General features: G+C 37.3%; 2 protein-coding genes across 3 annotated transcripts in view; one reads left to right on the top strand and one right to left on the bottom strand.

Moving 5' to 3' along the window:
* The window catches only part of LOC125077598 (neprilysin-4-like), a 45,561-nt gene extending 45,187 nt beyond the window's left edge, over nt 1-374 (bottom strand). Inside the window, exon 1 of the mRNA XM_047689560.1 lies at nt 130-374. Within this exon, the coding sequence (XP_047545516.1) occupies nt 130-141 (12 nt within the window). The 5' untranslated portion in view covers nt 142-374. The remainder of the gene's footprint in view (nt 1-129) is intronic.
* Nucleotides 375-4,543: 4,169 nt separating this feature from the next.
* On the top strand, nt 4,544-12,035 carry LOC125077596 (zinc finger matrin-type protein CG9776). 2 transcript variants are annotated; one of them, XM_047689558.1, is made up of 15 exons: nt 4,544-4,981; nt 5,132-5,312; nt 6,266-6,459; nt 6,641-6,771; nt 7,646-7,774; nt 8,011-8,114; nt 8,199-8,317; nt 8,619-8,874; nt 9,115-9,232; nt 9,435-9,488; nt 9,568-9,758; nt 9,946-10,082; nt 10,267-10,275; nt 10,453-10,595; nt 10,719-12,035. In XM_047689558.1, exons 1-15 carry the CDS (start codon nt 4,643-4,645, stop codon nt 11,278-11,280), a joined length of 2,667 nt encoding a protein of 888 aa, XP_047545514.1. In that variant the 5' UTR covers nt 4,544-4,642; the 3' UTR covers nt 11,281-12,035. The 2 variants fall into 2 exon arrangements, with proteins under 2 accessions (XP_047545514.1, XP_047545515.1); XM_047689559.1 differs by lacking the exon at nt 10,267-10,275.
* Nucleotides 12,036-12,037: the final 2 nt, after the last annotated feature.

Raw genomic sequence — 12,037 nt, 5'->3', positions numbered from 1 at the left:
ATAAATTCAAATAAAAACAGTTTTTTTAACTTATTTAAAAAAAAATGTCACAATATAATATATTAGTTTTAGATAATTATTTAAATTAAAAAAAAAAACTAAACACACTAATAAATAGTTTGAGCTTACCTTATACTTCATTATGTTTTAGTATTTTTAACTTAAACACAAACACAATTATTGTTTTTAATATAATGTTTTTGAATTATATTTCTGGACGCACGACGTTTTTCTTTTTCGCGCCGCACAAACTATTCGCGCATGCGTGGTCTACAACCACGCGACAATGGCTGCGCTTCAGCCGTCGCTGTAGTTTTGCTTCCCCGCCATAGAGGTGCAACGACCCGTGTTCTCAACTAACTTCCTTGAAGCAGAGTGCACTAAACAATAATGTATACAAAGTTGAAGGTAAGACAGAAATGACGCTCAACACGATTAGGATGCTGAAATCGCGATACAGTTGGTTTAACTAATGGCTTTGAATGTTTCATCATTTCAAATTTTATTTGTCAATTGCAATCTGCCATTCAGATACAAATTAGTCTTGTAAATCGATTAAGTATTTTCTTGCAAAATGAAAAGCTTGTTGCAATTTTACTTTACGATTTTAAGCCTACATTTAATATTAGTAGGTGTAACAAAAAAATACTTGCCGTTAGTTTAACGCTATGATGTAATGTGGATTTGCGATTTGTTCTTTTACTTTTTATATTTACAAATATCAAATTGATTTTATTTGTACTACTTAATTACATAATTATAAGGTATTTTATGCCATTTCGAATCATCATTTTGTTACATTGTACTTGTTACTTTGTTGTGATTTCATCTGTTTTTATAGAATATTATAGAACATGTTTCTTTTCCGTTTCTGTACACGAAATAAGTGCCTACATTATTAACAAAAAGATAAAAAACCGTTGGCATTTTCGAAGTTACTAAGGTCATGTACAAAATGTGTCGTTTTTCATCCAAATCTCTTCAGCAAATCCGGAAGCTTGCTTTCTGTATGCATCCCCATATAAGGCGGAGGTCATGATGAAGACTTATCTGCTTACTGGATATTGATATATGACATATTGCCTCTGACGGATACAATTGTTCCAAAAGATTTATTGAATACTGGCTTTAAAACCAGACACAGAAAGTAAAAACTAAATTAAATTTCGATAAAAAAAAATTATATAAAGATCAAAACACACCAATTGATCGGTACTCTCTTTTTCTTCTACAACTCAACCGTATGGGACTTCGTATTTTTCTTCCTTATTGCCCTAAAGTCATCAACGTCAACCAAATCAACTATATTATGATATTTTTAAGAACACGATATTTCCCGTAGGTAAAAATATAATTTTAAACATAAATTTAAATTATTTAGACATTAATCCGTGATAACCAGGTTCTTTTCAGTTACATACCGAAAAAAAACATCTCCGCATATAGAGACCTTATATAAAAATAATATAACGTATACTTAATATATTTAGCACTCCATAAACGTACAAGTACAAACGTTTTCCTAGTAACCATTTTCTCCTACTACGATTTCTTAGCAAATTAACCAATAATATTTATTGATGAAAATGTTTCACAGGAGTATGCATTACTTTGTACAGATAAAATAAAGAATTTATTTCGTACAATTTTAACCAATAAGATATATACTATGTACCATTATTATATGTATCATTACTACGGACATCGTAAGACGTCCTCTTTATTTTATCACCGGAAGCGAATCAACGCTCAGTGTTTAGCTTAGTAGCGTAGCTAGGTGGGCAAGGGCCCCGGTGCATAGGAAAAGAATCGGGCCCTCATCCTCTCTTTCCACCCCCTCCTTAACTTATATTGCCTTCCAAAATTGGAAAACAAAATTGTGAGCTCCGGGACACAGGTGCACTGTGCTTCCTGGCCCTACGATAGCTACGTCACTTAGTACAGTTTAGTGTGTTAATGTGATTTGTGGTGTCTTATTTGTGACAAGTGACTATTTGATAAAACAGTGATTTTGTCGGAACGTAACTGTCTCACTTTGCACATATTATATTACATAATTAACTAAATTTTTGAATTAGAAAATTAAATTATACGTTATTGCCAGCGAAAACATGTAAAGCTTTATATGTTAAAATTGGTAAGTCTGTCAATGGCAACATACTACTGTAAAAGTTATGACGTTTTTTAATAAATAATTCGGTGGTATGGCTTTGTGCAAGATCTTCTGGTTAGGTATCACCTACTCATCTACTCATCATATATTCTACTGTCAAACAGCAATTTATTATTATTGCGTGACGGTTTGTAGGGTGAATGAGTCTCTGTAGCTATAGACTTAAGGAATATAACGTCTTAACTCCCAAGGTTGGTGGCGCATTGGCTATGTAAGGACTGGTTAATAGTTAGTTAAGTTTCTTTTAGCGCCAGTATTTGTGGTGGTGACCAATTACCATCGTTTGGCTCATTTACCCAACCCACCTATATCATAAAAAAGTGAATTTGCATTAAACCCAAAAAACAAAACTTAACCCTGTGCAATATTCATATGATAAGTAGAAAATAAAAAAAATATCTTAATTTAATAAATTCACATCAATAAAATTCCATGAAAGGTTAGAAGGTCGTATTTTTGAATTTTATATGTACTTATATTGGAGTTCCGTATTATTAAATAAATAAGTGCAATGTTGTCAGCTTATTAAATTTACTGAAAAAAAACATACCATCGACATACCACATAGAAAAACAATTACTGTCTGAAATTGGAAAGACTCTCTGTCCAAAGTCTCGTAAGACTTAAATGTAATTAAAGATTAAAAAATACGATTTATAAATCATTAAGAACAATAGTTAACCAATGCTTGAAAATAATTGGTTAAAATAACGTGTCACGATTTTAAAAATATAAATGTCATTATAACTTTATATTCTTCATTAAGCCGCAATATTATTAAATGGGCATCATCTGTATGGAATCTTAATTATACAATTCACATTACTCGACTTGAAAGAATTCAAAAAAGTTTTACATAGTTTTTCACATACAAGATCACGATGGAGAAGCGTTGGACCATTAATGATTTAATGTTTCTGCATAAATTAACTCACGGTTCAATAGAATATTTTTAACTTAGCCTATTAAATTAGTGCTCATTTATAATATTAGATTATATTAAAGATAAAAAAATGTGGAGTTAGTATTTATTGATTTCTAGACAGGATATATAAAAATTTAATTCTGTTTCACTGAAAAACTCAGTGATAAAAATTCGTTTTTCTCAGTAGAATCTACTGTAGCTTTACATTTAGTTCAACGCTGTTAATGGACGATTGAAACGTGCTCTTATGCGCCTACTTGAAAAAATAATATTTTGATGTAGTTTGACTCGCAAGGTTACAATCACAAATTTATGTAAGAAGATTTATGCAAGAAAGATTCAGCGACACCCAATACAAAATACCTTTGCTATTCTTATATTTCGTACAAATGTTCCCTACATTACATTAGTTTTTGCCTATGATCCGATATATAAGATATCGCTGCTCATGATATTGACATATATGTCACCGTAAGATTACAGTGAACTGGCGTAGAACGGAATGCATCTCGCGCGCTGATTGGTTGAACGTTATGTGCCCCTCGCCTCCCCGGCATCCGCCATATTATTTCACCGTAAAATTGCAAATACCGTTAGATTATAATCTATTTCGCGTAATTGTTATAGATTATGAACGTTTATTCGATTTGCAATAAAATATAAATAATTTCGATAGTTCATAATATTTCGGTTAGGTTAGAGTTTTTATAATTTAACTGAATTTTACGCCGATAGATTGTAGCTACCGAATAATAACGGTGACGTATGATTGGTCACTCTTACAATAAAACCGGCCAATCAGGGGACAGATTGTAATCTAACAGTTTGACTTCGACAGATTACAATATATGAAAAATAATGCATTAAATTGCAATCATTTCACAGTTCACAATATTTCGACAGATTAGAATCTGTCTCGTCAGATTGTAATCTAACGATTGTTGTAATCTTACGGTAACACATATACATATATCCATAGATCATAATAACTTTTAGTTCTAAGAAAATGTAAACATCTTTGCTTAATTAGTGTAAAATTTTTTTTTGCTCTTTCTTTAGTTTATTCATTTTAATTTATTTATCTCTATACTATACTTATTTTTTTATCTCTGATAGATTCTTATTTCGGATATCCAATTGTTTCGGTTACGGTTATAGGGCCTATAACCATCTCTGATATTAATTTTGCCATGTAGGAGTGTAGTGTTTAGTATTGTTTTTATAAATGTATAATGTAAACGCCTGTCGGTGTATATCACGCTGTACAAGTACTTTCCTCCATAATTTGTAAATATGCCGATGTTGTTTCGAAAATTTATAAATAAAATAAATACAATCTCATAGTTTACTTCATATCAAATAAACTTAATGAGAACAGTCAAGTGTCAACACCTAACCTCAACTGTCACGCGCATTACCAAAGCAATTGTCAATGTCAATTGTCATTGTCGCCAATGCCCAAGCATAGCGTGGAATTTTGTGTTTTGGTATCAATTTTATGTTTGTAATCATTTAAATTAGGGAATATAATATATTTAATAAAAATGTCACGCGATTTTTCACGTAAAACATATTATAGTCGGGAACGAGAGAGAGATCGGGATCGAGATCGCGATCGCGATCGCGATTGGAATCGTCATGATTATCGTTTTGAAAAACGCCGACGATCCTTGTCGAGGAAGCATAGCCGCAGTCCTCCCCCACGAGATCCTAGGGACGTTGATAAACGGAGAAGTCGTTCGCCGAGGAAGAGTGACAAAGACTTGCTCGATGAAAATATACTTAGTGAGATATCGAAATTGCCAGAGCCGAGTGAATTATGGGATAATCAGTTGCAAGAAGGAGGATTCTCCGGACCTCCGCCACAGGCATTCTTACAAGAAGTAAGCGACAATAGATTAAGCGGCAGTATGAGTTAATAGCACAATAGTATTATAATAATAATAATGATAAATATATACTAATAATAATTATAAAATTGTGTTATTTCAGTTCATATAATATTTAATTATTTGACCGAATTTTGTTTACAGGGAAATAGTTATGCCAGCAATTATCAGCCATCATATTCAGGTATATATGATGATTTTCCACCTGTGGCTTCAATGCCAACAGCTCCCCATCCTCCAGAAATGGCATCTTGGAACCAAATGTCACTGCCACCACCACCAGCTCCTCCAGTATATAATGTTGAAGATCAGATTAAAAAAGAAGGTAACATTGTTAAATAAATATAATCATACTTATAATATTCCAATTAATAAAATATATCACATGTGAAATAGGTACAAAATAAATATAATCAGAATCGACGAAGATGATTTAGGTATAATGGACTGCCTTGTAAATATTTTTTAGGAATATAATACATTTGTATTAGAGAAATTGAACATATATTATTTATGAAATGCTTTTATATATATAATGTTTAGTTTTCTAAACAGTAAATAATTATTCTGTTATGTTACTATTATTGTTCATGTATTCGTTTGAGTGTCGACCTACATTGATAACAGTTAAGTTTGTTGAGGGTTAAAACAAGTTTAATTATATTATTTCTGATTAGTAAAATAAGTATGTCAAATATTCTGATAAGAAAAACATCACAAAGATCAGTCAGGAAATTAAAAAATGATAAATAAAGTTTTTTTTAAAACTGTTTAAATTAAAATGTTGTGATTTATTTAGCTAAATACGTAAGTCAGCTGTATAATTTTGTGCATGAGCTTTGCCTCAACTGTCAGGTTGGATCCTGAATCCTTGTGCTATTCTCGTACGCACTCATTAACACATATCATGCTTATGTGGAGGCGAAAATCTATATATTAGTAAATCCTTGATGATTTGCCTGAATATTTTTAATAATGCTTCGTCATTATTATTTAGTTGTAATTATTTTTTTCAGGAGTATTGTGTAATAGTGGTTTGTAACATTTCAACTTTGTGTGCTCTTCTGTCAACATTTATTTCAGTTAAATAATTTTGCCTAAACACTGCACTATCGGGCCTGTCCAGGATTTTGAGCTTTGCATACAAAATCAAACATGTTATTTGCTATGATATCAAGTGCAATTTAACTAAATGGTAAAAGTGATATGCTACAATTTAAATATAATATTTAATTTCCTTAGTATGAATGTAATCATCACTTATGCTTTCCGTCACAGCGGCCATAGAGACCGAAATGCGTCATCAGAAAGCCGCTCTGTCGAAGCAACGCGAGGATTACATAAAGAAGGCTGGAATTCTCAAAAAGGAACTCGACACGTTGAAGGACCAACGGAGCGAACTGCGCGGGGACTCCAAGCGCTCCCCGAGCCCCGACACGAAAAGATTTCTCAAAGAGAACACCAAACTCCAGGTTTGACTATGTTCTGCCGATGTGATATGTTCAATTTTTATTCATATAAAATTCCTTGATTATGCTCGCTGAAGAATTCGTTGTTGTGAGAGATGTTTGCTTATTTATATCTAGGCTTGTATATCATTAAGAATCTAGGGACGGAAGCTAACCCTGCATCGTGTTACCTTGCATTGCATAGTTGGAGATCCAGAACAAACTGAAGACTATCAACAACGTTGTGGATATGTTGAACGGAATCATCGGCGAGGAGGCTCAGGAGATACACGACTCGGACGAGTCCGCTGATCGCGGATCCAAACGCAAATCGAGGTTTGTTGCTTCGGACTTTTTATTGGTCGCTTTTATATGTTGTATCTAGTGTAAATATTATTATATATTACATATTTCTCATGTATATTTTGTCATCCTCTTGAATTTTTCTGATATTTAATTACAATAATGTTTGGTGGTTATGACTACTATGTACAGAAGAAGTGCACAGTTTAACGAAAATGCAAGAGCTTGAGCTTTTTATTATGGAAGTATATCAAGAAGTACGGGTAAGGAGGATTGATGGGAAGCGAAGAAATTACTTTTTATTGTGAATTTATTATTTAAATAAATTCTATGCTTTATAATAATAATTGCTGGAATTCTTTTTGAATTGTTTTTTAAACTGTTTCCTGTTTGCAAGCTTTGTTAATAGATATATAATTATAATATTATGAGACACACCAATGTTACATTAAGTATTGAGTAATTGTTAGTTGTTGTATACATTTAAATAAATATATGTTATGTTAATAAGTTTGTCGTTTTATTACCGAAATATAGAGCGAATTATCGCTCCATTTATATTATTATTTATCGTTAATCGGTATAAATCGTATAATAAATAAATCGTTTTATTTTACAATTTAAAAAAAAATATTCATAATCATCGTTTTCACGAAGTGTTACGTCAATAAATACATGTATTAATGCGTATACAATAGAATCTTCTTTACTACGTTTCGTCCTCCGGTTTTTCTCAGTATTAACTAGTACATTTAATGTGCTATCGGGCTGTGGTAAATTTACATTTAATTCATTTTGTTATAAGAAAAAAAGTATTTATATTTTTGTATATTTAAACTTCGTAGAGTTTTAAGCGATTTGTAATTATAGTTGGTTTCCATGTGTGATCGTCTGACTGCGGTTGTAGGTCTCCGTCGGGCAAGAAGTTCAACTATGTGTACTACGACCCGGAGATGCACTGGTGTCGCGTGTGCAACGAGTTCCCGCCGACCGCCAAGGAGTACCTCAACCATCTGCACTCGCCCGCACATCACAAGTCAGTGGCAACACACACATAGATACACACGCACACACACTAGTCTCAATCAGCCCGACCATAAAATACAGGAGCTGACTTAAGATAAAATAAATATGAATTAATGATTTAAAATTGTTCCTTAATCTGTTTAAACTTATAATGATTTGGTATAAGCATTTCTATAATTCAGTAGTTATGCGAGCTATTATGAGGTAAAGTAACATGCAACCCTACTGACACCCCTGTTGTGTCAGGATGGCTGCGGCGCACATGGAGGCTCCTTGGCACTCCGTGTCGGGCGTCAACGAAGGCTTCCCCAGCTTCCCCGCAGCACCCACCAAGCGGACACCCATCAGAGGTATTGTTTCGCAAAGTGAAGATACTTTATTTTATAAGTGTCGTGTCAAGGAGTATCTCGTGTAACTCGGTGTCGTGTGTCCAGGCCTGCAGTTCTTCGTGCCGTCGACGGCGTGGTACTGCAAGCTGTGCGACCAGTTCATCGGAGACCTGCACTGCGCCTCCGCCCACCTCAAGTCCGTCACGCACTCCAAGAACTACACCGTATGTCATACCTAGGACCACTAGCAATGAGCGGCCCACTGTTGGGCGAGAAGTTTGGAACTTAATGTACCAAGCTGCTCCGTTGTTAATTTGTAAATTGGTACCCATACTTATGGTGGTATTTACTGCTGGTCCGACTCCATCGACATCTTCGACTTTGATACGATTGTGTGGTGTATGTAAAAACTTTAGTCAATTACCCTAATTGACCAAACTTATTGTACTTAAACCGTGAATTCGTTCGAACCGTTGACGATCCTGACATTGGATCAGCGGGTTAGTATGATTGTGAACTTTGCAGAACTTCGTGGAGCAAAATCCGCACTGGGAGACGGACTGGATGTCGGACCGGCAGAAGGCCTTCGAGAAGGCCCGCGGGGCGAAGGGCAAGGCGGAGGAGGCCCCGCAGTACGCCGCGCACACCATCACCTTCAGCAAGGACGGCTTCACCACGCGCAAGCTGTCGCCGCGCAGCAAGAGCAAGAAGAGCAAGCGCAAGCGCAGCTCCAGCAGCGACTCCTCCAGCTCCGACAGCGAGCCCAAGAAGAAGAAGAAGAGTGAGTATACGTCGGCACTGTGTTTGTGATTCCGGTGTTTTTGAAGATATTTCAGCACATATGGCAACGAGTCAGTCGTGACAAACCCCGCTCTATAATGTTTTGTTACGCCTTCCACGTGCTGTACATATACAAGCTAAGCATTGTGTATATATGTAAATAACAATAAACATACGATAAAATCGGAATAAAAGTCAAGTCATTTTAGTATGCTTCATATAAATACAAGTATTTTTTCAGGTAAGAAATCAAAGTCCAAGTATGACTCGGACGACAAGTTAAGCGAATGGATGTCTTCCATACAAGTTGAGCGTCTCAACGACAACGATCGGAAGCTGCTCGATAATATTAAAACGAGGTAAAGGAGGAATTTATTTTAGTGTTAAATGACACATCAAGCGAAATTACCTACGACAAAATAAATGTCCCATTTAAAAAAATAATTACAGCACTCCCCATTTTTAGTCACACCAGTCGATTTATGTCCGATAACATAAGTCCCCGGTAACCCAACGTTAACGTGTTAACCGATCGTGTAACCGAATGTTCGGCGCCCGCAGGATCACCCTCGACAAGCTGCAGAGCGCGCACCGCTCCGAGCCGCGCCGCGACCGGTGAGCACGCACGCACACGCACACACACACAAGCACGCACGCACACAGGCGCGCGCTATAACGATCTTTTGCTGCGCAGCGAGCAGGAGCGCCGCGAATCGCGCTCGCGCGACGAGCGACGCGATGAGTCGCGTCGGCGGGAGGAGCGCCGGGAGGAGCGCCGGGAGGAGCGGCGGGAGGAGCGGCGAGAGGACGACCGCGACTCGGAGCGCCGGAGCCCGCCGCGGCAGGAGTCCAAGAAACCGGATATTCGCAAGATGCCGTTCATCGGTGAGTGTTTACTGTGAAATATGTTTGCTTGGTGGTTGGTAGGGTTTTGTACGAGGACGTTTGCGGATGTCTCACCCACTCATCGTTTCTGACGATTATAATTTTTATATTAACGAGTTCCCCATGCGTGTTGCTTTCCGGATCAGTCGACAGGGTCCTTATCTAGTATCGATTTTTTTTTCCGTAGGTAAAATGCCCGTTTACAAGAACTTGAGTAAAAATTCAAAGGTCGATGAAGTGAAGAAAGAGGAACAAAAGAAAAAAGAAGACGAGGAGGTATCGAAGAAGAGGCGAGAAGAAATGGACGCGGAGATACAAAAAAAGGTATCGTTTGTGTTTTCATATTTGTATTGTGCATCAGCGTCGAATGTTATAACAATAATATAACTGATATTTAAAAAATATTTTTCTTATTATTAATAATTCATAATACGAAGTTATATAAAAAATAGTACTCGTAACTACAACAAAGTTTTGTTTAATACAGCAACACCTCGTCATTTTGCAGGTCTCACAGGTAGCACAAGAGTAAGACTGAAGATGTTGATATTTTTTTTTGTCTATGAAAATAACTGACCATAATTGTATGAAATTTTTGAAACCCTCCGCCCTCCCGTCTTGTATAACTCGATAAGTAACGGTACCCGTACTCCTCCGACCGGAACCTCACGCCTCGAATGTGGTCGGCCCGCAGGTGGCGGAGTTCAAGGAGAAGATAGCCAAGGCGCAGCTGGAGCGGCAGCAGGCGGAGCTGGCGCCGCCCATGCTGCTGCCGGGCCTGCCGCTGCAGCACGCCTTCCTGCCGCCGCACGCGCCGCCCGCGCAGCCGCCGCCGCCGTGAGCCGCACTTGCTATTGCCACGCCCTCCGGCGGCCCTATTGCCCTCGACTGTTGCGAGTGAATATTTGTGCACGTGGAATATTTTCACGAGTGATTTAGTGACCTGTGATTTCGTTCCAGAGCGACGAGCGCCCCGCCGCCCACGCTGCCCAAGGATTTCCAGGACGCGTTGGACATAATCTTTCCGTCGGAGGTGAAGTCCGCCGAGATGGCGCAGCAGGAGCTCTTCCCCGGGCTGCCCGGTCTGGCGCCCCCGGGTTTCCCCCCGGGATTGGGGCTGGGGGGCGTCATGCCCTCCTTCCCCCAGCTCAGTATCCTCGGCCAGCCGCCCCCCCATATGATGATGGGTTTCGACATGAACTCGCCGCTCTTCCAGCCTCGTCCGCAGCTGTACGACACGCACGTCCCGATAGTGCCGAGTCCGAAGCAGAGGCAGAATAATAAGAACAGGCAGAATCAAAACAAAAGTAACCAGGACAAAAAGAATGACAATCAGGGTAAGAATACGGCCACGGCCAATGTGAATTTAACCCCCAATCAAGCCGAGAACCAGAACACTGCGACGACTCCGACTGCACTGACTAGAATGCCGACACCCACGGTGTCCACCAAGAACAAGGAGGAACTGGACGACCTGGCCATGCTCGGCATAGATGCAGATGATGTTGGCGCTGGAATGTGAAAGAAGAACATTTTGTTTACGATATAAAATTCATTACAAGTAGTAATACAACACAATGATTGATTTATTTTTGTATTTAATAATATTGGACTCAAAATATCACTGGTCATACTCCAGTCTTAGCCTATCAAGTAGCCATTGACATTAGAAATCTATATTGTATTGAACAGACCGTATTGAGCTTTTATTTTTAAGATAGAATAAGTTAAAATTAATAGAATAAGTTAAAATAGTTTCAATTATTAAATAAAGTATTGCGGGATAATTGAAAATGCACCATTTTTAACATATTCCTATACAATTTTACTAATGTCCAAGTAAATATGTATTATTTAGCTTTTCAGTTTGTCTCAATTGAAAAATCTCATAAATTATGTAAAATGTGACTAATGGACAGGGTACAGTTTTATGTTCAACCAAAAAAATATATAAAGAATCAAATAAAGGCTACACTAAATGTATTAATAGTGATATTTATAGTTATATCGTATAATCCGCGAGATCAGAATGGGCTCAGACGCGGTCCGCTCGCTGGCCATCACGTCGGCAAACTCGCGTCGATGCTCGTTTGTTACTATTGATTTCTGCTCGTGATTTGTAACTTCATTACTCGAAACTTTATAATTAATAATGAGAAAGAGGAGACGTTATTACGTCATCTATCATTATTATTAGACGTTATTACGTCATATATCAAATATCGCTTCATAGACAATCTGCTAAAACCATAAACTCCTCTTTTGGCCTAACCCAAGAT

Source organism: Vanessa atalanta, chromosome 4 (assembly GCF_905147765.1).
Source record: "Vanessa atalanta chromosome 4, ilVanAtal1.2, whole genome shotgun sequence".
In the NCBI taxonomy this organism is placed as follows: Eukaryota; Metazoa; Arthropoda; class Insecta; order Lepidoptera; family Nymphalidae; genus Vanessa; species Vanessa atalanta.
Note: the sequence above shows the minus strand (reverse complement) of the source record. Positions and strands in the feature narration are given on the sequence as shown.